The 26,279-nt window shown below is 39.0% G+C and overlaps 1 protein-coding gene across 3 annotated transcripts in view; it reads left to right on the forward strand.

The window, feature by feature from the left end:
• The window catches only part of LOC124870076, a 260,321-nt gene that overhangs the window by 140,533 nt on the left and 93,509 nt on the right, over positions 1–26,279 (forward strand). For all 3 annotated transcript variants that reach the window (XM_047368529.1, XM_047368528.1, XM_047368530.1), the window contains 3 exons: positions 1,111–1,405; positions 16,354–16,473; positions 25,792–25,959. In XM_047368529.1, coding sequence (XP_047224485.1) covers positions 1,111–1,405; positions 16,354–16,473; positions 25,792–25,959 — 583 coding nt within the window. The remainder of the gene's footprint in view (positions 1–1,110; positions 1,406–16,353; positions 16,474–25,791; positions 25,960–26,279) is intronic.

Below are 26,279 nucleotides of genomic sequence, written 5' to 3' on the forward strand. Positions count from 1 at the left end.
TGTACTCATCATTTCCCCCCCAGGAAGCTGGCAATGCCATGCCACTGCCCCCCCACATGAAAAATGGCAGTCCTCAAAGTAAATGAGCATTCACATTCACAGTATCCATTCTCATTTCATTTAGCAAATGTGCTTAGCTGTTGCCACGCAACAATGCTTTCACCCAGCTAAACCATCTTCCCGGCCCCAGCTGCCTCTTCCCTGTCTACTCTGCATCTGAAGTCACAGTGTCACACTTACTTGAGTGTGGGGCCTAATTTACCGCTCTCTTATTTTGGTCACAGTTGCTATTCGATCCACGTAGGAGCGGGAGTAATGAGATTGAATCTTGATGCGCTCTCCACATCCCGCTGACTTGTCTCTCTTGATATGGGACGGAGGACAGTCTGGAGCCTTCGGTGATATTACCTCTCCCTGCATGAGAGGTTGCTGGTCGCTTTGCTATCCCACCAGGCGCTGATCCAATAAAGCACAACACGGGCCGTGATCAATACCACACGTACCACTGCCATGCACCCCTCCAGTCTCACTCATAGACTACTATTAGGGAATAACTGATTGCCCTACTGTTCGTTATTCCTTTGATAGGTGTTTTCATTAAATCGCCAGAGCCCTGCTTGTGACCATACAGTTTTTCTGCCCACTGCTGCTGGGAACTGAAGAAGGGTTTAAAGTGTGACCAGTGGAGTTTGTGTACTGGATATCTTTAAGATTAAGGAGATCCAGGCCCACAGCTGCTCATACAGTACTGCAGAAATAGAAACATGAAGTACAGAATAATGACTGCAGGAAGGAATAAAAAAAAAGCCAGTGAGGGAACGAGGTATTGTCTACTTTTCTTTTCTTTTCGTTTCTTTTCTTTTCCCTGCTTCTGTTTAAATTCATTATATCCTGGAGGCATGCAGAGGATAATCTGCTTGTTTTCTCTTTACTGCCTGACTGTCTTGAAAAAACAGTCTTAATTTTTAACTAGTGTTTACTCTTGTCTTTCTTTACCACCCATTTCATTCTTATCTCTCCCTGCCTCTCATTTTCAATTTCTGCTCATTTCTATTCTCTCCTTTGCCTGCCATAAATCCCATTTTTTCCCTGTCACCTCTCCTCACCTAGCTCCACACTGACATGGACAGGAATGATGGCCGCACCAAGTATATCCTGCGAGGTGAGGGGGCGGGCTCGGTGTTCGTGATAGATGAGAAAACGGGTAACATTCACGTCACCAAGCCCCTGGACCGGGAAGAGAAGGATGAGTACCGTCTCGTCGCCACGGCCACCGACAAGCAGACTGAACGTCCCCTGGAACCGTCGTCACAGTTCATAATTCGGGTGCAAGACATCAATGACAACCCTCCAGTCTTTGATGAAGGCCCCTACAGCGCCACTGTCCCTGAGATGGCAAATATAGGTATTGAAATGGGTGATTTAGTGTGGAGTTGGGGTTTGTTAAGGGAGTGCATTGAAAAACAAATCCAGAAAAAATAGGGAATAATTATTAATCCCTTTTACTACTTTATCATTTATTGACAGACATACACATGCATAGCATTTCATGTTTTCATTGAAGATATTTCGACTTTAAGTAACTATAGAGCTATAGTCACATTTTAATACATTTTATATTCTGTGGTACTGGATCTATATTAAATCCAGAGTAAGTGCTGGGTACATGTGTTCACCAAGTGGACACATGTGCCCACTATATATACTCACTGCAACTTTATACACAGGAAACCATGAAAGCAGACAAGCCATGAGTTGTTATAATTATTTCGACATGTATGTACAGTATGTGTTGTATTTTAGGGTGTTAGATTGCTCAGCTGTGTGTGAAAATCCTATCAGAGAAACTGCAGATATGCCTCGCTAGAATGGTTGTCATCAGAGCCTAGTGCAACTGTAAAGAAGAAGCAAGGAGTGCAGATAAACAGTCATATTCAATTAATTAAATTATTGAAAAGTTCATATTTCAGTAACTCAATTCACTAAGTCAGACATAATATATAGATTAATCACAAATAGCCTTTTTTTCTATTAATTATGTTGATTTTCTGCTTACAGTTAAAGAAAACACATTTAAGATTAGACTATTACATCAAACCAATAAAAACCATTTATAATACAGAAATGTGGGTTTAATGAAAAATATGTTTAAGACCTTCTGAATCAGAATCAGAATCAGAGAAGCTTTATTGCCAAGTACGTTTTTGGACATACAAGGAATTTGTTTTGGCGTAGTCAGTGCAATACAATACAAATTAAACAGTATAAACATATCTACAATATAATATAAATATATGTGCACAGTTTTAAGTGAGTGAGAGTAAATATAGAGCAGTATTGGGTGCGAGAGCAGTACAACAGTGCAGGTGATCATTGTGCAAGTATGGCAGTGCAAGTAAAGCAGGAGTCCAAGCTGAGCGTTAATATAAGAGGTGGCACTGTTGCCTTGCAGCATGAAGGTCCTGGGTTTGACTCCCGGCCGGGGGTCTTTCTGCATGGAGAAATGAGTACCTAAAATGCTGCCAGAGAAACGATGTAAAGGGGGAAGGGGTTTTTACAGTCTTCCTGTAACTAAGAGTTGTCAACTAGCTAAACAAAGGCCAAAGATACACAATAGGTCTTACAGTTACTTTTCTTTCCAATAAAATAATTATATCGGATCCAACACATGTCAGCATGTGTGTATCTGTTTTGTAGTTGTACACTTGGAGCTGACATGATTTTGAGTAGCTCCATCAATAGTGTCTGACCATGCCTGTTTTGTCCATTGTTTACCTTTGGTCTCTCCTCATACTTTAATGATGTAAAAGTTGTATAAAATGCAGAATTAAAAAAGTTCAGTCTGCAAAGAAGTTTGACTCAGACCCCATTTTCCTGTGAGTGTGATTGTAGTCAAAAGTATTAATTTACTTTAAAACCATAACAAGGCAACTCCAGAACTACTTTCACTTGTCTCCTCAAAATAAGAGACTCAAACAAAGATACAGGGTTCTTAAGCTAAAACAAAAAGCTAAAGTTTACATCTGTGGGTCAAAATTAAAAGCTTTAAAGCTACTTTCACCAGATGAACTCATGCTGGCAGCAACTATATAATTCCTTGTGACAGAGACTTTGGCAAAAAATATTATACATGTTGTATGTTACGAAACCCCCTATAACAAGATCTTGATGCACTCCTAAATAAATAAAGCATTTGTAAATTGATCCATCTAGACCACAGTGAATACTTGATTTTAAATGAAAGAAAGAATATTGTATTTACTGCTTTGACTCCTTTAGGAATGGCAATTTATATTTAAAATGCTAATGTTTGTCGAAGAATTAATAATAATTAACCTAAACATCTTGCTAGAAATGATGACTCTCCATCTTACTCTGTTAGCCGACAGCCCGATTTGTCTTCTGGAATCTTTAAAGAGTGAAACCCTCATTTGTTGTTTAAACTTTCATGCCCTTTCGCCACTGTGACTGAGCATTGAGAGCAAAGATAAATGCTAAATAATCTCAGTGACAAGGATAAGAACTTAACCTGACACAGTGGGCTATTGAAGTTATATTCTGTATACAAAATAAGGCTGTAGCATTTTATTAGTTGACTGTTTAATCAAAATAAAGTACCAGCCAGTGACTGCTGTCAAGCGCCAACGTGATGGATGTTCCACTTGAGCACAGCTTGTCTAGCTGTATGTTTTATTATTTCTGTCTGAGAGGGCTCTCTTGTCTGACGAAATTTTGTTCAAAAGCTTTTTAGCCTCCACAAATATGTCTTCTGCAGTGAGAAAACTGTAAAGTATGGAAAACCACAAGTGGCTCCTACCGGCAGAAAATAAACCAATAATAAAGTCAGCATTGGAAATTTAAAAGCCTGTATTAGTTTAACTGTAATAGAAAGACCTATTATTAGAATCATTTAAGTAGGGACATTGACCAGTGCTTGCAACACAACATGGTACACATAAATGTCTTTAGTATGAAGTTTTGACAGGTACATTTACACAACCATTTTGTACAATGAAGCACTGCCATAATATTGTTCAATTTCCACTACATTTTCTACACATTTTAAGGTGGATCCCAATGAAGTTTAAAATGAATTCTAATGACCAAACCTCAAAACTAAAGAAAGAATCTCAGCTGTATCTGTTGTCAAACAACCTTTCAAGCAGCCTACAAATTATGTTTATTAATTCTTTTTACAAACAGACCTTCTACACTGGATGTAAACGGACTGACTTTCTAGATTATCTCAGTTTCCAGTTTCCAGGTCTGACCTGCTATTTCCAATTCTGAAAGAGACTAAATGTGGGGAAAAAGTGGAAAAAATCTATCCAAACCACAGTTTTTGTCACCAGCCACAACCAAGTCTGATGAATGCCTGACCTGTAGAATCAAAGGTCTAAAAAAATGAACAAATGACGAACAAACCTGTTGACATCTATTAGTCTGGAAAGGGTTTATGAAGCATTTTCTATGCATTTGGGACTGGATCAAACCACACTAAGAGCCATTATGCACAAATGGAAAAAATGTGAACAGTGGTGACCCTTCAAGGAGTAGCCGCACCTGAAAGAGACTTTACACTTGCCACTTTTGGTCCGCTTTAAACGGACCAGAGTTCGTTTTCCTCTTTGGTGCGGACCTTTTGTGCAGGTGTGAATACACTCAAGCGAACCCTGGTCCGGACCAAACAACCGGACCGAGACCCACTTTTTGAGATGGTCTCGGTCCGCTTCCACACGGACTCTGGTGCGGTTCGCTTATGGTCTGAACACAAACCGGCCCCGATCCGAACCAACTACAAAAAGCGTACATCTCTTTGGACATAAAAAGCCACTGTAGCCGGTAGCAAAGGTGTGTGTTGTAAGGTAATCATACCTGATAAGCTGTGTGTTGCTTAGCAACGCTACTGGCTTGTTGTGGGACACGTAGAGAACATCGGCGTTCAGCACGTATTCTCCGACGGGGTTCCAACATTATAAATGGAACATCTCAAAGTCTGTGTTGAATGAGCTGCTCTTCACCCTGACAATAATATTGCAGCTGTAATAACGGCACTAATACGCAGAACAGAGTTGCTGCACGCAGCACGTCTACAACTGTTTTCCTCAATTTATGGGTCTGTGCTCTGTCCCGCCCCCGTCATTTCTGTCCAATGGGAACAATGATCGTCTCTGTGTGCGTTGCTCCGCCAAAGTTTGGTTTTGTAGTGGTACCAACTAGAACTGAAAGTGGGGAAGTCCTAGTTGCCTTCTCCAGACTTCATCACTGCTGTACAACTTTAAAAAAGCTTTTAAAGTAGCCAAGAATTAAAAGCAACACACAAGCAGTTAATCTCCAACTATAAAACTTTTCACCAGTGCCCCACCTTGCCATAACAATTACTTAAACAGATGCTTAAAGATATACAGGTCCTTCTCAAAATATTAGCATATTGTGATAAAGTTCATTATTTTCCATAATGTCATGATGAAAATTTAACATTCATATATTTTAGATTCATTGCACACTAACTGAAATATTTCAGGTCTTTTATTGTCTTAATACGGATGATTTTGGCAGACAGCTCATGAAAACCCAAAATTCCTATCTCACAAAATTAGCATATTATTAAAAGGGTCTCTAAACGAGCTATGAACCTAATCATCTGAATCAACGAGTTAACTCTAAACACCTGCAAAAGATTCCTGAGGCCTTTAAAACTCCCAGCCTGGTTCATCACTCAAAACCCCAATCATGGGTAAGACTGCCGACCTGACTGCTGTCCAGAAGGCCACTATTGACATCCTCAAGCAAGAGGGTAAGACACAGAAAGACATTTCTGAACGAATAGGCTGTTCCCAGAGTGCCGTATCAAGGCACCTCAGTGGGAAGTCTGTGGGAAGGAAAAAGTGTGGCAGAAAACGCTGCACAACGAGAAGAGGTGACCGGACCCTGAGGAAGATTGTGGAGAAGGGCTGATTCCAGACCTTGGGGGACCTGCGGAAGCAGTGGACTGAGTCTGGAGTAGAAACATCCAGAGCCACCGTGCACAGGAGTGTGCAGGAAATGGGCTACAGGTGCCGCATTCCCCAGGTCAAGCCACGTTTGAACCAGAAACAGCGGCAGAAGCGCCTGACCTGGGCTACAGAGAAGCAGCACTGGACTGTTGCTCAGTGGTCCAAAGTACTTTTTTCGGATGAAAGCAAATTCTGCATGTCATTCGGAAATCAAGGTGCCAGAGTCTGGAGGAAGACTGGGGAGAAGGAAATGCCAGAAGTCCAGTGTCAAGTACCCACAGTCAATGATGGTCTGGGGTGCCGTGTCAGCTGCTGGTGTTGGTCCACTGTGTTTTATCAAGGGCAGGGTCAATGCAGCTAGCTATCAGGAGATTTTGGAGCACTTCATGCTTCCATCTGCTGAAAAGCTTTATGGAGATGAAGATTTCATTTTTCAGCACGACCTGGCACCTGCTCACAGTGCCAAAACCACTGGTAAATGGTTTACTGACCATGGTATCACTGTGCTCAATTGGCCTGCCAACTCTCCTGACCTGAACCCCATAGAGAATCTGTGGGATATTGTGAAGAGAACGTTGAGAGACTCAAGACCCAACACTCTGGATGAGCTAAAGGCCGCTATCGAAGCATCCTGGGCCTCCATAAGACCTCAGCAGTGCCACAGGCAGATTGCCTCCATGCCACGCCACATTGAAGCAGTCATTTCTGCAAAAGGATTCCCGACCAAGTATTGAGTGCATAACTGTACATGATTATTTGAAGGTTGACATTTTTTGTATTAAAAACACTTTTCTTTTATTGGTCGGATGAAATATGCTAATTTTGTGAGATAGGAATTTTGGGTTTTCATGAGCTGCATGCCAAAATCATCCGTATTAAGACAATAAAAGACCTGAAATATTTCAGTTAGTGTGCAATGAATCAAAAATATATGAATGTTAAATTTTCATCATTACATTATGGAAAATAATGAACTTTATCACAATATGCTAATATTTTGAGAAGGACCTGTACACAGTAGTGAAAATTCAATTTAAAAATACTTTATTAATCCCAAGGGACATTAAATGTTGTTATAGCTCATAATATGCAGGTTTCTTCAAAGAGCCGTTGTAGATGCTGATGGCTGTGGGCAGGAAGGATCTCCTGTAGCGGTCTGTCTTACAGCAGATCTGAAGAAGCCTCTGACTGATGACACTCTGTTGTTGTACAACACATTTATTTAATCCAAATGTAAATATTAGACAAGATAACACAAAAAACACAAAAATGCAGTGTTTAAATAAAGATGTTTATTATGAACAGGGGAAAATATTCCAAACCTGTAAAAAAGCAGCCGCCCCCCGTGTTGTAACACAAATTAAGAGTGGTCAAATCTTTGGAAAGCTGAGTTCAATTTCTCTAGCAACACCCATACCTAATTACTGCTGTACCATTTCTCACTATAAAATAACATTTAAATAGGACCTGCTTGACAAAATGGAGTAGACCAAAAGATCCTTAAAAGCCAGACATCATCCCAGGAAATTCAGAAATGAAAGAGAAATTATTTTTTTTCTGTTGGTCTGGGAAAGGTTATAAAGCCATTTAGGCAGCGAAGCTGAGGGACTCCAGTGAACCAGTGAAGAAAACATGAAACAGTGGTGAACCTTCCCAGGAATGGCCAACCAAAACTACCCAAGGTGCAGCTCATCTAAGAGTAGGACAACATCCAAATAACAGCAGGCCTCACTTGCCTCAGTTTATTCAGTGCTCATGATTCCATCATAAGAGACTGGTCAAAACTGGCCTGCATGAAAGAGTTCCAAGATGAAAACCACTGCTTAGCAAGAAAAACATAAAGGCTTGTTTCAGTTTTGCTAGAAGTCATCTTGATGGTCCCAAAGACTTTTAGGAAAGCACTCTGTGGACTGATGAGACAAAAAACAGAACTGCTGAGAGGCTGTTTTACTCCCCCAAACACTGGAAGACTGGCTGTGGTAAATAGAACAATGAATTCGGCTCTCTACCAAAACATCCTGAAGGAGAAGTTTCTGCCATTTGTTTGTGAACTCAAGCTGTGGCCTCTTTGGTTCTGAAGCAGGGTAATGATCCAAAATACACTAGCAAGTCCACCTCTGATTGGCAAAAAGAAGATTTTTGATTTTCGATTGGAATGCTGTGACATGACCTTATAAAGGTGGTAGAATTACAACATTTCTGCCCAGATGAGTGGGCCAAAATTCTTCCACAGCACACTAATGCAAACTACTGATTCCAAATGTTGCTGGTAAGTGTAGTCCAACCCGCAATTAGGTTTACGGTTCAACCACTTTTTCACACAGAACCATGCAGGTTTGAATTTTTTCCCCTTTATAATAAACACCTTAAATTAAACCACTGCATTTTGTTTGTACTTGTGTTTTTCACGTATAAAATTTTAAATTGTTTGATCTGAGACATTTACATGTGACAAAAGAAATGCAAACACATTTTCTCACCACTGCAGATGTTCTAGAGTTGACAAAGGTATCTAGTATGAAAGCAGATTATTTAAAATTGATAGGATTTCACAAAGCCTTTTTACATGTTTAATGAGTGGCTAAATAAACATGCTCTCAGCTAAGAGGTCAAATGGTGCAGTTTATTTCGTTCTCTTTCTGGCAAAAAACTGCCCCTCTGTTTGCCGCCTGCTCCTGCCAAGCAGAGAAAGTCATGGCTGGAGTTGTTTTTGGTAGATATGCTCAGACACACGGATCCTTCCAAAATTCTAGAATAAAATGCAAATAATAATCCAATTTAAATACAAGGCAGACAGAACCTGCAGTGAGTCAGATTAATATCTGATTGTTAATGGCATTGCCACCAACGCTGCTTTTAGGATGCATAGCACTCTTTCTTTTTCATTTCAGCAGAAGGCACATCACAGTACATATGCTGTATCTGCAGTTACTAATTTAAAAGATATGCAGCTTTTGATTATGCACAGGTCAAGCAGTGTAGGTCATAATAATATGGTTATTAATATTATGGGGAGCTCCCTTGTTATATAATCATCTAAATGGCCTTTAGAGTCTATTGTTTTTTATTTTTGTATTCACACTGTGTCTGTGTGCATATAAATGTATTTTAGGAGCGGGCGGTCTGATCACTGAGCTAAAATAATCAAAACAGAACTCAGAGAAATTCTCTCTCAAAACAGCCCTCACGGGAGGGAACTTTTATTCTTCAAAAAGCGCACAGAATAATCTTCATCAAAAATTCCAGAAGTCTCCCTCTTGTTCAGTCTTTACGGGGCGGTTTTTATACAGATACAAAGCATTGGTGTGTATTGTATTGCATCCTGACCAATTGACATCATCATACTCATTTACGTAACCTTCTTGGCACCTTCAACATTTCTTTTCTCTACTTTTTCCGGGAATACATCTGTGTCAAACATCTGGAAAATATCAAATTGGCGTACGTGACAGTTTTACACTAACAATTTAATCACTTATCAGGATGTAACCTCTCAGGTCAAATTGACCTGGCAGGGGCCAGCATATCACAAGATTTCTTGCAATAACAAGCCCATTAATCATTTCTCATGCCAAGAACTTTTCCCTAATGTAATCTATTATCAGAAGGCTTGCATGTTTACTCAGAGTGAACAATTCTTCACAGAATTCATCTTATAATGGTAAAAACAATAATGACTTACTTTTTAGTCTAATCAAACACAGCTTTAAGCTTCGACAGTATAACAAAATATATTAATCCCTACAAATAATTTAATTGCTTTCACCCACAAAAATATCATCACAAATCTACAAACAGACACACACACCTTTAAAAAAGCATTATGTGCCTCGTAGGGTTCCTGTCTGTTCATATTTGTGTAAGGTGTTCTCTGTTTCTGCTTTGAGGCGCCATTTAATAGCTGCCGGAATTTTCCACTGAGCTCATTTAGACGCTGATATCCTCTTTAGAACCATGTAGAGGAGCTGATGTTACTATGCATATCTGAAACCATTAGACCTCCAACTACAAATAATGTTTTCCGACTCCTAATGATCCCAGCATTCTGCTGCAACGTCTGCAACATGTTGGTCTGTAAGCTAAAACTGCAAGAATTAACTGGTCACAGCCATTTGTTTTTCTGCCTGAACTTGCACATGTTGACTGCTTTAAATAAAGTAGTTGTTTTTTCAAGCATACCGAGGGCAAAAGGGCCAATTCTTCAGAATAAATATAATTTATTAAGTATTGTTAGCACGTAAAGAAGTTTAGATGCTTTTCAATCCATTCAAACTCAAGATAAATTTTTTAGTTTCATGGTTCACAGATCCAGTAGCACCCCCAGAAATCCTTCACAGGGAGAGCAACATGGAGCCAATAAAAATCTCAGGGTGGCACACTTTCGGCTTATGATGATTCTCACTGCTTGTTCACACCTCTGCTTAACATTATACACAAAACCGGCAGCACCCCTAGTGACGAGCTCGAAAACTGCATCACAGTCCTGCCTTCAGAATGTAGCTTTATGCTGTCATAAAATGCAAAACAAAGGTGAATAAACCTGATAATGTGTGCCATGATTGTATTCCAAGTCATAAAACCAAACACTTTTATATAGAATAACATAAAAAGTTCCTTACACTAAACTTAATAACAATATAAAACATGACATAATTCGCCGCACAACGTCTGCAAACATGTCAACAGTGGGTCTCTCACAGGTGGAATGCAACTAGCTGGAGTCAGCATGAGAGCTAAAATACCACATGGATGCAAGGTGTTGATATACAAATAGGCGGTTTGCATCTGTTTCAAAGCAAACATGTTATACACAGCAACAAAACTGACAGAGAATATCAGACTTTCAAAAAGACAAGGCAAAACAAAATACTTCTACTCAAAAGCTGGATACCCCCCTCTCGGCGATGTCACTGCTCGGATGGTGATACAAGCAAAGATGTTGATTAGAGTCTGAGACTTAAGCTGCATTCAATTTGTCTTTGGCAATGAAGCGGTGAATGGCATTATGGGATTTCTATTTGCAAGATGGCAAATCCAAGTGTAGTCCGGGACAGACTACACTAATTGCTGTGATGTCAACCACTATAAGCAATAAAAGCAGATAATGTTTGTTTTTTTCTTTTGATGCTTTAAAAACACTGAAGACAAATGTTCACAAAAACATTTACAGCACTTTGTGTGCTACTGGTTTAAAGGTATTCAAACTGGCACAGATGGTAATCAATAGTTGATATTTTTACTACATTCAATATACACGGCAGCCATGTTGGATTCTGGCTTCTGGGTAGAAAGAGAGCACATTATTAGACTGCAGTTGCACTTTAGTCTCTAAAACAAATACTTCAGAATTGGCTTATACTTGTAGTCAGGGACTTGTGTCTCAAGGACCATCTGCATATCATTATCAGGGGGTGAAAGTAAACTGCTACATGATCTACAGGCTGCAGCTCTCACAGAGATGTCAATACTTTGTAAAAGCTTTTTTTTTTTTTTTGCCAGAAATGGTTTTGGGCTATAGGATATTAATGGCTCATAACATTTTGTTCATGCTAGCTGTAGCTTCATAATAAGGACCTCATGGATTTCTCTTAAACTGATCTATGTATTAAATTTAATTTTTAGAACAAAATGCATTTATTTATTTCCAACATCTAAATTTCTCACTGTTAAGCAAGCATTATTGTATTCAGTCACTGTAAAACCACTTTATTTTCTCTTTCACTTACATACTTTACACTTTATTCTGTTGTTTATAATGTACCTTGCAACATGTTTACTGTTTAGATCTGACAAGCGTTTAAAATTAAGTTAAAAAAAAATGGCTTCCTTTGTAAGAAGATCAACAGAAAAACCTGCAAACCCTTTCTAGTGCACTGTATAAGAAAGTGGTGAACAATGTGAGCATAGGTGTTTACTACGCCATTACAAGGGCATTTGTGGTTCTTCAAAATAAAAGCACTTCCTGGTTATTCCTTCACAGATTAGACATTAAACAAACAAACTAAAACAAACAAAAAAATTCCAACTGCTGTTGCAGTAACGTTTTACAATGTCTGTCAAGATGGTGGTAGTAGTGGTAGTGAGGTGGTACTTGCCATAAAACATTTGAAAACCAGTGACTTGAGGCTTGATGTTTAATCTGAGGATACAAATGTGAAATCCCTGCAAATAACGAACAAGCACCATGTTAGAGAATAGACATAATCAACCAATCTTCTTACATGAGACTGAAACCATTGTACAAAAACAGAGAAACCAACTCATAATTTGAAATATTAATAAATGCAAATAAGGGAAATATTAAAGAAGTGATCAGGGATTCTTTACTTCTTTGCACTATAAGTATTTTCACCTGAAGACAGCAGCATAATGCACATCCCAGCCAGAGTGACTGGATAATGAATGTGCGACTGCAGAAAAAAAAAAACCTGCACAATCTGATAGCAACTCTTGCAATGGGGATGAAATCAGAGGGAAAGGCAGAAATGGTGGATTCTTGCACCCGTGTTGTAGCGTGAATTTAGTTGATGTCTGAGATTGTAATTCAAATGTTTGCGCAGTGCCTGTACAAAAAGGCTTATATGTACAAAAAATACTCTAATCTCCATTTAAACTCGGCTCAGCGCCCTGAAATGGGCTCTACTCTCAGGAGCACTTTTGCCTTTAATGCCAGCAGAATTGCTTTTAGGAAAACTTTTGAATTTGCTACAAAAACAGGCATTATTCCATATAATTTACCCCTAAAGTAGTTAGCTCAGAGAAATTTGGCGCAAGGTCTTCACCATCTGCCTCTAAAAAGTTTTTTTATCCTCTAAACATCATGGTCCCTCTTGTGCTGAATTGTTTAATTGAGATTAGAATAATGACCCTGCCAGCATGCTGGTGGGGCTGGGTCCAGGGAGAAGGTGTGATGCAGACGAGCAGTATTTAGTAATCCCATCAGCTGATTTATGAGCGTCTGCTCCTTGCAGAAACTCAGTCTTCAGATTGAGTTGTACAGTCAATCATGGATTCAATATTTACTCAGCAATTCAATATTTACCAAGGCACTTTCCAGGAAGCATGGCTGAGGAGATAGTGCTGTGTTGAGGATCCTATCAAAGACGTGTTACATGAGATTTTCATGGGGAAGGCTGGGGTGAAGAGCCTTATATGACAATATATGCAAGCGTCACTGGAACAGAGCCAGTTTCCCCGCTTGCCTGTTCAGGTTTTTGTGTTGTTTTCACCCGACTGGTTGTAAACGCCTCTCTAGATGTGCATCTGCATTCTGGAAGAATGACTCACATTTAAAGTTTAACCTTGACAATAAACTCCCAAGATTGTCATACATATAAACTAGGGATTCCTAGATTCCAAGTCTTTGTCCTCAGAGGATAGATGTCTTAAAGTAAGAACAGGCGTTCCAGTAGGAAGAGTGGCAGCGTGAATATTTGATCCTTGTGAAGTGTGACTGGCTGTGAAGCATGGTTGACGGGATGCATGCCAATAAGTTTGCCTCTGCTTTGTACTTGTTGCATCAACCCCAGCATCATCCTGTCTGAATCCAAAGATTGACTTTTTTGGGCTGTCAGAGACATTCATGTCCACTTACTGATATATTGATGAATTCTACATGAAAATTGTCTGAAATATGACTAGAAACAAAGACAGAATCGTTATAGTCTGTGAACAAAACTAGTGCAGGTAAAGAATCATGTGACAAAGAATATACACCTCGTAGTGTTGTCAAGTAAATGGAAGAATTAGAGAAATCACACCCAGCAATGGTTTAGAAAGATGAATGTACTAATATATTAAAATTGTGTACATTTCCTTTTTTTGTCCCATTGTAAACTGAAAATCTGAACCAGTTTCCACAATCAAATGATTTTTAGCTTGACAATGTCTGACTGGATGTGTCATTGCTTACACTAAGAGGTCACGTTAACCACAACATGGTTCAGTGCGTAAGTTGTTACTGAGTAAAGATGACTTAAAGATGGACATTTTGAGAATCAGTAAACATGTAATCTCATTGATAGAAAATCAAAACAGGATTTGACCTTAAGCTTCTAATCCCAATGTTCTTTTATTATTGAAACTTTTGTCAAACTGTTTTAGAGCTATTTGTTTATTTTTCTGCAGCTATTGTTTTTACAACTTCATAATTTCCTCTGAATTATTCAATGCATAGTCACAGCATGTTTAACAGTACACATACACACAATTTGTTAGGACACACAATAAACTATAGGTATAATTCAGGTTTATTACAACTCTTTTTTTCCACAGCCATTGCTTTTAGGTGATTTTTTTAGGTGAGCACAAACCTATCTGTCCAAATCAGAGGTGAAGAAAATTCGATGTCAGTAATCATTTTGCTATAAATGTGCAGCACAGATGTCAGAATATCTCACTTTTATACAGTTGTACAGTTTCCCAAAAATAATATTTAGAGCTGTCTGCTAATATTTTAATCCTGTAAGACTCACAATGAAAAGGAACATTGGTGGCAATTAGAGAAGTTTATTTACAAATATTTCTTTGGCGCTCGGACCCCGGAGGAAGACACGAACACTGAGAATGACGTGAGCTTGAATGAACAACTTATGAATAGATTTAGAGAGGTCTTCCCCCTGGGATCCGACTGGTGGTGGAGTGGAGGTCTGAGGAGGTAGGGAACTCAGGAGGAGCTAGGAAGCGAGATGGTGGAGGTGGGGAGGAGGAGGGTCGATGGCTTTAAGTAATGTAAATCTCATTAAATTAATTTACCTCTCAAACTGTTGCATATGCATCGTTTGTTTTATTGGCATAAATAAATAGCTTTAAGTAAATATCTTTCAAGCATCACCTTTATATCCATCTTTCAATGTGTTACAGCTAAGGTGATCTTTGTCTAAGCCAGGTTACCACAGGTTTATTGTACATCATGAAAAGTTCAGTGAATACAAAAATATTGGACATGTGCCCCACTGCTATGGAATTTACTGAAATACTACAAATATTTTGTAGCAATGGCTCAATATTGCTATTTAATCTCATGTTCATCTATCTAGACTGAGGTAGATGCATTCCCCTCAGTATGCTAAAGCGGCAGGGCGGTCTAACCTGTATTTATTTCAGTTAACAAGTATTGGACCACTTGGGAACACTATTACGTGGCATATAGAGCCTTGAACTATCATCTCCAGATGGTGATTGCCATCATTAGAAATAAAAAAAAAAGAGATGAGGATGTTACTTCAAAAGTAACTTACTCTAGCTTTAAGTAGTAGCACACTGTAAACCTTTAACCGTTTGTCCGACTACACACACACTATACAAATTTGGGGGACATCGTAAATACCACAAATGCTGTACTTAGCAAATATGGTGTAATCAAGCACACAAGAATGCTCTTTATGTAGTGAAAGGCTGTCAGTTCAGTATTGCATATCGGAGTGACTCAATCTCACAGAGAAAAATGAGTGAGCAATTGAAGCTTTTATTTTACAATGTTTGGTGTAAAATGCATATTGCTAATCCACAAGTCGGCCACCATTTGCCAAAATTCAAACAACGTCCTCAGAAAAGTACAGTACACATCTGCTCTAATAGTTAAAGACAATAAAGATGAACAATCCTACTGCGAATTGGACTAGTAATGAGCACATCTTATAGTCCTGATTCCACCGTGAACACATTTAGCTTATAGAAATACACTCCTGATTGATTCCGCTGTGGCTTTGTCTGGGTTTTGATCAGAAATAAACCACCAGCTGCCACCATCATTCCCTCCTTGACTTGAGTTTCCCATGAAAATAATTATTCTGGTTACCCTTTTTCTAGATGCGCAGACCTATACAAATAGACAACAAATTGTCTTTGGTTACTTTCATTCATATATTCATATATTTTTATTTTTGCTTACAATTTTAAAAAAAGATATCCTGCCAAATTGACAGTCCGTGATCCGTGGAAAGAAGATTTAAGGGAATGAGAGGGAGGCCAGTTGAAGAGACAGACGGTCTGATTGAGAGAGGGAGCAAGAGGGAATTGGAGACGGAGATGAAGAGAAATGAAGGGAGACAGAGAGAATGGAGGGGTTGGGAGGGGGAGGTAGGTGACTGGCAGGAGAGAGGAGGGTGATGACGAGGATATGTGTGGCGAGGCAAATGAACTATTTGTCACACGGCTGCTGGAAAGAGATTGAAAAAAGGAGCGGAGAGAAAACTGGAGGTAATTCTCACATCAAGCTTTGTATGGTATTAAAGTGCTGTTGTAGTTGGGTCTCTGTTTTGTTTTCTTCCCCGCTGCTTATTTGTTATTTTTTACCCTTTCATCACATTTCCTTTCTTTGTCTCCTCTGTCTCTCCTTGTCTGTCCTCCCCTGCAGGCACGTCCATAATCCAGGTGACAGCGGCAGATGCTGATGACCCGACATACGGGAACAGCGCCAAGCTTGTGTACACACTGGTGCAGGGCCAGCAGTACTTCTCCGTCGATCCCCAGACAGGTGAGTGTGCGTGCTGGCATTGCAACACACACAGGTGGTGCAGAGAAACCTGAAAGGATGGACAGATGTCGAAAAGCAAACACTCCTGCACACGCTGCGGAAAATCAAACATGCCCAAGTTGTTGAGGAGCAAACAAATGAATTCAGTCTTGACTGATGATCAGTGCACAGAGGCAGCTCAGAGAATATTCCTTTGTGGACAGATAGGGCCTGGAGGACTCGCGCTCGTGCACTTGTGTGTGCAAGGGTTCAAACACAGGTGGGTTTCTCACTGGCACTTTCAATCTAATGCATTTCACACCCCTGTGTCCCGCGCTCTCTTGTCACACTTATTCGTCTGTTCTGCTTCTTGTTTCCCTCTTGTGCTCCTTCAAACACACAGGGAGCATCAAATAGTGCTATCTCCTTTATATGAGCTGTATTGCACATAGTATTTGCTATATTTCTGCATGAGATTAACAAAGCAGATTGCACTAAATACATGCAAATGCAAACATGACCATCAAGTCCAGCAGATGGATTTGCACTTATTTTTACGTAAGGACACTGTTCTTTAGTCACAAACACAACAATGAAGTGAAGTGAAAAAAGATTGAGCAAAATGTTGCGACACTGCGAAGTCTTACAACAATGTTGGGATTACATACTTCTATTTTCTACAGAACATAGTTTTTGGAATTTCTATATTCAGAGGTGTTTAATCCCCCCACAGATTGGAAACACTATTTTCAAATCTATCAGACACCTCAATCAAAAAAAGGATAAATTCCATTTTTTAAGCAACTCCACAACGAGGGCTTTTTGTTTGTTTCTGCAACAGATTTACCACCAGTTTTCAGCAGATGGTATTTTTTTCACCATCTACGCAACTTTAACAGCTTTTGTCTTAAGAATTTACATGAATATATACAGCCTTTACCCAAAATACATCAATATCTTATTTAAATGTCAGCAAACTGCATCATTGGAGAGAAACATTATTTTCATAGTAAAACTATTAAAGAGAAAATTTTGTTTCAGAATTTGAAGGGCACTCAAGCTTAGGTTTCCACATGCTTAGCACCTGCAAATTCATTACTGAACCCCCAACACCATCACTCTAAACACACTCGCATTCACCTCTCTCCTTGTGCTACTCCTTCTTTTCAATGGGTTTGCATGAATATGTTAACGCTGCCCCGGTGCGCAAAAGCTCAACAACTCACAGCTTCAGTCTAATGTTGTTATTTCTGAATCATGAAAATAAAAAAGTGACATTTTATGACAGGCTTCAGAAAAGATTTGTGTGCTATAATGCGAAGAGCTTGCAAGAGAGACAAGGAATCTGTCTGTTGTGTCACCTAAGGGCACGCGTGCCACCTAAGGGCAAACAATTTTATAGTTCTGCAGAGGATGCATTTTTTCTATATTTTTTTTATTTTTGCTTTTGAGCTCAATATGCCGGAGTGGAGTCATAGCCCAGTTGACTCAAAGATGAAGTTCTGTGTGATGCTTCAAATGTTGTTTTAATCAACAGCCTGCAAGGAAGCACATAGCATTTAGTTCAAAGTGAAATTTCGGATGTTTTTTGTTTTCCTGTAATGTGCGTTTAAGTTTGCCCTCCTGGATCACAGGTGGGCAGTACTCTTGTTTTTGTTTAGTAACATGTTTATCCAGTAATTGGTTGCCTTGACATATGGGAGTTAGGCCTCTTTTTGAAATGCTAATGTAGACTTTAAGCCTAAAGCCACACAGTGTGCATTAGCCATGACAGTGTGATGTTAGACATGCTGAAGTATTCTGAACACATCTGCCATCTTCTTCCCTTTTTTAGCTGCCATTTTCTTTCTCACTGCATCTCTTTGGTTCTAGAGCTGTTTTTAAATGTGCAAATTTGCTCGTGTTTTCTTGTTTAGTTCGCAAATACAGATCATGAACTTAAAAACGTTCATCTTTGTTCATCAATCCGTTTCTTAGCATTCAACAATAGACTGCATTGAATGTAATTTACCTTGAGCTGCAGAGTCATATGAGCAGCAAGGAGCCAGTGCATAATGTGCAACATCCAATCATATGTAGCAGAATGAGGTCATTTACAGAGAGGAGGTGATCGATGTTGAACAATGTGTCTTGACATGCTGTTAAACAGTGTGGAGCACAAAATGAAACTTGACCTCTATCAGCATCTCTGGCTTTTGTCATGTAGTGATTTATTATTTTCTTCTATTTGAACATTTTCTTATATCTGTGCTTACAGTTCCAATGAAATGTTTACATGAACTTTAAATCCTGGGATGGACCAGGACTTTAAGAAATAGTCCATAACTTTTTAATAGGGTTTGGAAAGGCGCATGTCAAGCATCTGTTGGAGCCTTCCAGAAACACTAGGTTTGCATTTCATCATTAAAAAGCAAATAAAGTGACTTTAAACGCAGATTAGAAACATAATTTCCAAATCTATCAGGCACCTTTCACTCAAAGGATAAATTCCTGTTTTTTTTTTATAAAGCCAACTCCACAGTGAGGGCTTGTTTTGCTTTTCTGCACCAATTTTACCACGTGTTTTCAGCAGAAGTTTTTGATATTAAGAAATAGTCCATAACTTTTTAATAGGGTTTGAAAAGGCCCTTATAGAAGCATAAATTGTCAATTCCAAATTCAGTTTTGATGTGTGTTTGGGATCATTAACCTTTTGGAACAACAACTGTTATCTAAATTTCAACCATCTGACCTAGTCACCCTCGGATGAAAGGGTACTGGTTCAGATGTTACACTGGTGTAGATTATCAGTCATCCAGAACATGATATTCCTAAGTGCTTATAAAGAAGGCAACTGAATTTCTTCTCTATTTCTTGAAGGAATTTCAGCCCTCATCCAATTGGCTTCTTATGTTTGGATCATGGATTGGGAGTTCCTTTCTTATAAGACATAGGTGGAACGATCACATTATTAGGGCTGTTAGGTCACATGACTGTGTATCTCATGAGTCCTTTGGATCATGGTCATTTTTGGAGTACTTTGTAAAAAACAAGTATGTGAATTGTTTAATTCACATGTTTCAAAGTTTGAATGGTTATAAGCCTATAAAACAATTCACAAATTGCCCTAGTTAGGTAGCATTTGAAAAGTGACTGTGACCCAAATAATTAATTGGAAATATAGATGGATGGGTGACATTCTAACCCATTTATAGGACCATTCAATTCCAGCTACGACTACAATAAGCCAGGAACCCATGATAACCGAAGAAGTCTTCTTGATGAGAGCCAAAACATATTTGAGAAGCAAGAGAAGAGGTTCAGTTGCATTTTATTTAGGGACTAATGATGTTCCTGACATGAACTGGAAGCTGCTGGACAGACCAGTGTCACTCTTCACAGTTGGGTGAGATTTACATCACTATGGACTGAGACAGTGCCCACTGTAAAATTGCCTCGTTTCTAAATAGACGCTTATAAGTTCAGATAATTAGTTCAGCTTCTCATATAAAAGTGAAAAAAGACAAAACAAACATTGAACCGTTTGGCAACAGTGGTAAGAAGAATTTTGCAGGAGTCAGGGTGATGCTTTTAGACCTAAAAATCACTGTACCATCTGTCAAGGGTGGTGGTGGTACCATTATGTTATGGGGCTGATTTAAGGATGTCCTTTAAACTCTTTAACGTTCCAACAATTTAACAGCTAGATGGTTGAAAACTGAGAGGGTAAACGAGCTAACATTAAGCTTCTGTAGTAGCCATCCCAAAACCCTGGCCTGAACCCATTTAGAAATTTGTGGACAGTACTTAATAAGCAGGATACCAACCAGTTTTAATGAACTCGATCAATTCTGCCAAGAAAAGTGGCATATTCAGCCAGAATTACGCCAGAAGCTTTCTGGTGGCTACAACAAGTGTGCACCTAAGATGTGGTTTACTAAAGGACATCTAGTGAAGTAACAGTGGGGGTGCCTGTTTATTGACCCTCTGGACTAAAGAACTCAAATCCACACACCCAACATTTTTTTTATTAAATGTTATTAAAAGTTATTAAAGCTGTTTGTTGTATGTTCATTTCATCCTGAAAAAAGAACAGTTGGAATAAATCGCTAAAAGGACAGAATGTATGACATTAATGCCCACAGCGAGTGAATGTAAACTTATCATGAGAACTGTATTTGTGTTTGTGTGTCCGAACGCTATGAGCCATCAACAAGACATGAAGTTGTATATTGTTGCTGTCAAATGGAACTGAGGGTCTCCGAAATGTCAAAAAAGCTGTCAACATGTCAGGAAAAGCTGCCATGTCTCCAGCCTGATGACGGTGCTTTTTGACACTGTGCCAAAGGTTTCGGAAGAGCATCAAAAAATGCCAAAGTGAACCCTTAAGTGGAACTTTGTCTGTCAAATAGAATAAAAACACTTCAATTACTGTGCAAGTACTTTATGATTCTATTACCTTCGGTAATGATCAGATAACAGCTAAGAACACAGCCAGTTTTCTGGCTCAGCTCAGTGGCCAGTTGTGATTGCATGAATTAGGAGCCCAAACAAAATCACGCTCCTGTTCTCTCTGTAAGTATAACTGCATTATCTAGTAGTGGTATATCTCTCTAATGAGGTACTAACACACATAGGTTTTATTAGCTGTAACTAATGGATTCAGTTATGAACCTGTTTGTAAAGCTGCAGACATACATTGGCTCTCAGAAGTTTACGTCCACACATCACGGACATGAAAGTGCTTTTAATCATTTCTTTGAACTGTTATTTTTTTTGGGTGGAGTTATTTTACTACAGACAACTTAATGAGTTTTAAAAAGCAGAATTAGGTTTTAATTTGTTGTGGGTCTAATCTAATCCACAACCACTCAAATTTGTAGATAGAGACTTAAATATAGACATATATTCCAATGCTTCTTTTGATAATGTCCCTTAAGTATCTGTAGAGAAACCAAATAAATATTTTGTATCAGCAACATGTTGTCTAATTTTGTTTAGATATATGAACACATAAAATTGTCAGAGGTCATTTCGCCTGTTGTCACACACCCCTCTTTCAAGCATTGGCCATAAATTGTAATGGGGTTAAGGTTGGGACTATTCCAAAAACTTAATGTTCACCTACCTTTTCCATTCCCAAAACATTTTGATATGTGTTTTGGAAACTTCTTATTGGAGCATCCAATATTGTTCATGTTTCAATTGAATAGCTATTGATTTAAAGAAAGCTGCAACAATTCACTGCCACCCCTTTGTATAATGTACACAGATGCTCACCATGATGCTGCCACCACCATGCTTGATAGTTGGTATAGTAATCTTTAGTTTGAGAGGCCTACCTTGACTCCTCCAAAGTTCTTTTTGCCATTGTGGTCAAATAGTTCTTTGAGATGTTTATCTTCTCTCAATATACAGCTAATATCCAAAAGGGTATTAGACTTGTCAATGCTTTACATTATGGTCTAACTGGAAGGTGCCACTTTTAAAACGTGCACCTAAACTCCCGTCACTCTGTCCAGTGACATTGGTCATCCACCGTTTTCCAATTGATGATCAGCTTGAGCCATGGTGGTTCTTGGGTTGCTCCAAGACATCCTAATTTCTTCCTGTTTAAACAAGAGCATTTAAGTCAGATCATTGAAATGTATACATAATGATGTTTTCCAAGTGGACAGTGTTCCCAAACACATCAAAGCAGATTTTAGAAGGTTAAATTTAAGCTTCCTGAATAGCCTCCCAAAAGTCCTGACCTTAACCCTATTTAAAATTGACGGATTATGCTTGAAAGCTGGGTCTTTCCCATGAAACCAATTATTTGAAATTAATCCATTCTTCCAAGAAAAGTCAGAAAAATACCAGAAGCTTGTTACTGGCTACAAAGACATGCAATCAAGGTGGAACTTTCTTGGTGAAAATTTATTCAGCCATACACAGTGGGTGTATGTGTGTATTTCAGTCTGTATCTATAAATTTGACTTTATTCAAGAAAACCCAGAAAAAACCTAAGCATCCAGGGGTTGTTTTTTTAAATTGTTTTTTTGGACATCAATTGAACTTGTTTGTTGAATCGTTTTTTTACACTGAAAACAGTTTAAATAAATTACTAAATGCCCCAGTTTAATAAGACTTACATTCCCATGGTGAACAGAATTGTATCCACTGGGAGATCAAGCATAAACTAGAGATACATGTAAAATAACTATAAGCTAATGCATAGCTTTAATGAACTTACTAGTTAGATGATATATCTAATAATTTTAGAACAGTTCATAAAGTTTATAAAAACAAGCTGCAGGGCATCGGAACTCCACCCCTTTAGAAAACATTATTAGCATTTATAGCTGTAGGCAACATGGTGTGAAAATCAAACAGATGCACAACATTTTATTAATGAGTTACAAACACGTGTAAATGGAGCCTTGATGAAGTCTTAAACAAAGGGGCCATGACACTCTCAGTTCATAATGGGCTGTCAAATGTGCTGTTATAAATGTTAATAAGTCATTAATAAAAGGTCAAGCTGTCCGTTAGAATTTTCTCTCCAAAACACGTAATGTGACACGCTGCCTTAGCCAGCTGCATTTGCTGTTTTATGCTTATAGAGAATATTCTTTAGTTTACAGTATCTCACTCATTAATGCAAACCTACTACATTACATTAATCCATCAAGCCTGATCACAACATCTGGTAATAGTATTTCTAATGGCATGATGCTGATCCATGAAAAAATAAATGAGTGGTTTTTAATCATTACCATGGTAATTAGCCTGGGCCTCTGTCTGACAAAGTGATAAACTTGCGGTACAAAAGGTGTAAAAACACATTGTAGTGTAAATTAGGTTGAATGAAATCTCACTACAGATAATGAGGGCAAATATAATTACATTTCAGAGCCATAAAAACTTTTAATATTGAAAGTGTGAATGACAAAACAATTCTAATCAGCTTTCTATTGTTTGCAACGTAGGTTTGCCATTTTAAAAGCACTTTTTGACAACAGAAAAGCATTTGTAGACACTTCTTTCCTATTAACTGGGAGCAAGGATCATATAAGGATGATGCTATGTCATTTAGATTCATTGTGTCTGATGAACTGTTGTTGTACATGCTACATGGACTCTTGTCTTCATTAAAAAGTACCTTTTTAAAATAAAAATGTTCAATGGCTGTGTCCCAGCAGTAAAACAGTAAATGTATGAAGTGCTCAACGCTGGCACAAATAAATCATCAATGCAAGAAACATGGCTGAGGGATAGCTGAAGGATAGCTAACTGAGTACAGAGCAGTGGCAATTGCTCTAAGACTGCAAGGGAAGCTCAGCTTCCCCTAAAATGTCAAAAAATAAGTGATCAAATATATACTGTTGTGTACATGTCATTGACTAAATATGCGCTACAACACGCTCAACTTTTGTTCAGAATCAGCTTCTTATCGCTGGTAACGACACGGCTTTCCTCTCCCTCATTCCTGCAGCTTCACAGTGCTTTAAACAGTGAGTTCAACAGCGAAGCAAAAATGCTGGGCTTTGTCCCGCCCATCGGATGCTCAGCGTCTCTGGGGGTCTATGGGGCAATGGGCTGGCCTCGGCTGGCCCGGATGCTCAGCTTCTGCATGATGATTGGATGATCTGTCTGAAGCTGAATCCCTTTTTGATTGACAGCGAAATCAGTGAATCAGCATTCTTGAAATTGAGCTTCCCCTCCTTGAAAGACCAGCATCCGCCACTGGTACAGAGTAAACAGCCAGACCACTGAGGCTTTTGCTTTGCTTCAGCTTAGGTTTTTTTTTCTGTGTCTGAGCCAGATGAAGCATAGTGTTTGACTGCATCTGAAGCGTGATTGTAGGTTAGTATTTTAACTAAACCTGACAGTTCCATCCACCTCATCTTACGTTTTCTGACTCTTAGGGGGCAAGCATGTTATCTTTAAACTAATCATGGAGGGGCTGATGGGGTTTGAGTAGAATAATGCTTTGACAGCTACAGGGGTTGGACAATGAAACTGAAACACCTGTCATTTTAGTGTGGGAGGTTTCATGGCTAAATTGGACCAGCCTGGTAGCCAGTCTTCATTGATTGCACATTGCACCAGTAAGAACAGAGTGTGAAGGTTCAATTAACAGGGTAAGAGCACAGTTTTGCTCAAAATATTGAAATGCACACAACATTATGGGTGACATACCAGAGTTCAAAAGAGGACAAATTGTTGGTGCACGTCTTGCTGGCGCATCTGTAACCAAGACAGCAAGTCTTTGTGATGTATCAAGAGCCACGGTATCCAGGGTAATGTCAGCATACCACCAAGAAGGACGAACCACATCCAACAGGATTAACTGTGGACGCAAGAGGAAGCTGTCTGAAAGGGATGTTCGGGTGCTAACCCGGATTGTATCCAAAAAACATAAAACCACGGCTGCCCAAATTACGGCAGAATTAAATGTGCACCTCAACTCTCCTGTTTCCACCAGAACTGTCCGTCGGGAGCTCCACAGGGTCAATATACACGGCCGGGCTGCTATTGCCCTACACCATACTAATAAATTATTGTGGTCTAAAACCAGGTGTTTCAGTTTCATTGTCCAACCCCTGTATATCACTGTACCATAAACACTTAAAGTCAAAACATGGAATCATGATGTTTTGTGAAGAACAGTGAGACTTGCACAATCACTCAATGCTTACTAATATCATGCTCTGTTGTGATGACAAAGTTGTTGGGAGGATTGTACTGAAATTTGTGTTCACGTCAGAGTAATAATGCTAATCTGAATCAGAGCAGAGAATGCTGCCAGAGTTATAGTGTTTCAAATTGCGTTTTCTTTTTTCACAAGCAGTCATTTGCCAATGCCATGAATTAGAGACGTACTTAGCACTTTTAGGTTGCCAGTGTGTAAGGTTTCCAAAAAGCTGCACTTAGACTATCTTTCTCCTTTAGCTGGAGACTTTGCTATTACTTATTTTTATTTTATGTGGATGTTGCTTTATGTGCTCATGCATTCCAAATTTCAATCTTTGTCTACTTTTAGATGCATTCTCAGCTGCCTAGTGCACTTTTTTTCTATTAACTCTTTGTTGCATATTTCATGGAAATGAATAAAACTATCCTGAGCTACAGGCCTGAACACACTTATAAAAAGACATTTGTGAATATAACAATTATATGCCATTTAAAAAGATAAAAAATACATCTTGAGAGCTGGAGGTTCAGTTTTGGGTAATCACTTATGGATATTTAACACAAAAAGGCTTTTAGCCTCTCAGGGATAAGCCTTGGCCATTTTTGTTTTGTTTTCAATCTTGTCATAAAAACTTCCTGTTGGCCCTTAATCTTTTGTGTGTTTCCATGTATTTTTTCCAGGGATTTTACGCACAGCGGTCCCTGACATGGACAGGGAGACCCAGGACCAGTTCTTAGTGGTCCTTCAGGCCAAAGACATGGGGGGGCACCTGGGAGGATTATCCGGGACCACCACTGTTACTGTTAAGCTCACGGATGTCAACGACAACCCTCCTCGTTTCACCCAGAGTGAGTAATTCAGCGGCTCAAACAGCCACCACAGAATCAAACACTTACCAGAAACAGACAGACAGCACAGCATAACACATGGAAACGCCTGCTTTTGGACGTACTGTGCTCTTTGCGAGGATGCACATGGGCAGTAATTGTTGCACCTCCACAAATTCACTAAGTGTCTTACATTTTGTTCACACACTTTGTGGGAATAATTCATCATGGTCTAGAGAAACAAACTAGTTGGGCATCATCTCATTAAAACAAACAGAACCAAGTGAGCTGTCAGTCACTGTGAACTTACTTTGTTATGCCTGGGCTAACTCTTTTGTTCC

Source organism: Girardinichthys multiradiatus, chromosome 6, assembly GCF_021462225.1.
Source record: "Girardinichthys multiradiatus isolate DD_20200921_A chromosome 6, DD_fGirMul_XY1, whole genome shotgun sequence".
Taxonomy (NCBI): domain Eukaryota; kingdom Metazoa; phylum Chordata; class Actinopteri; order Cyprinodontiformes; family Goodeidae; genus Girardinichthys; species Girardinichthys multiradiatus.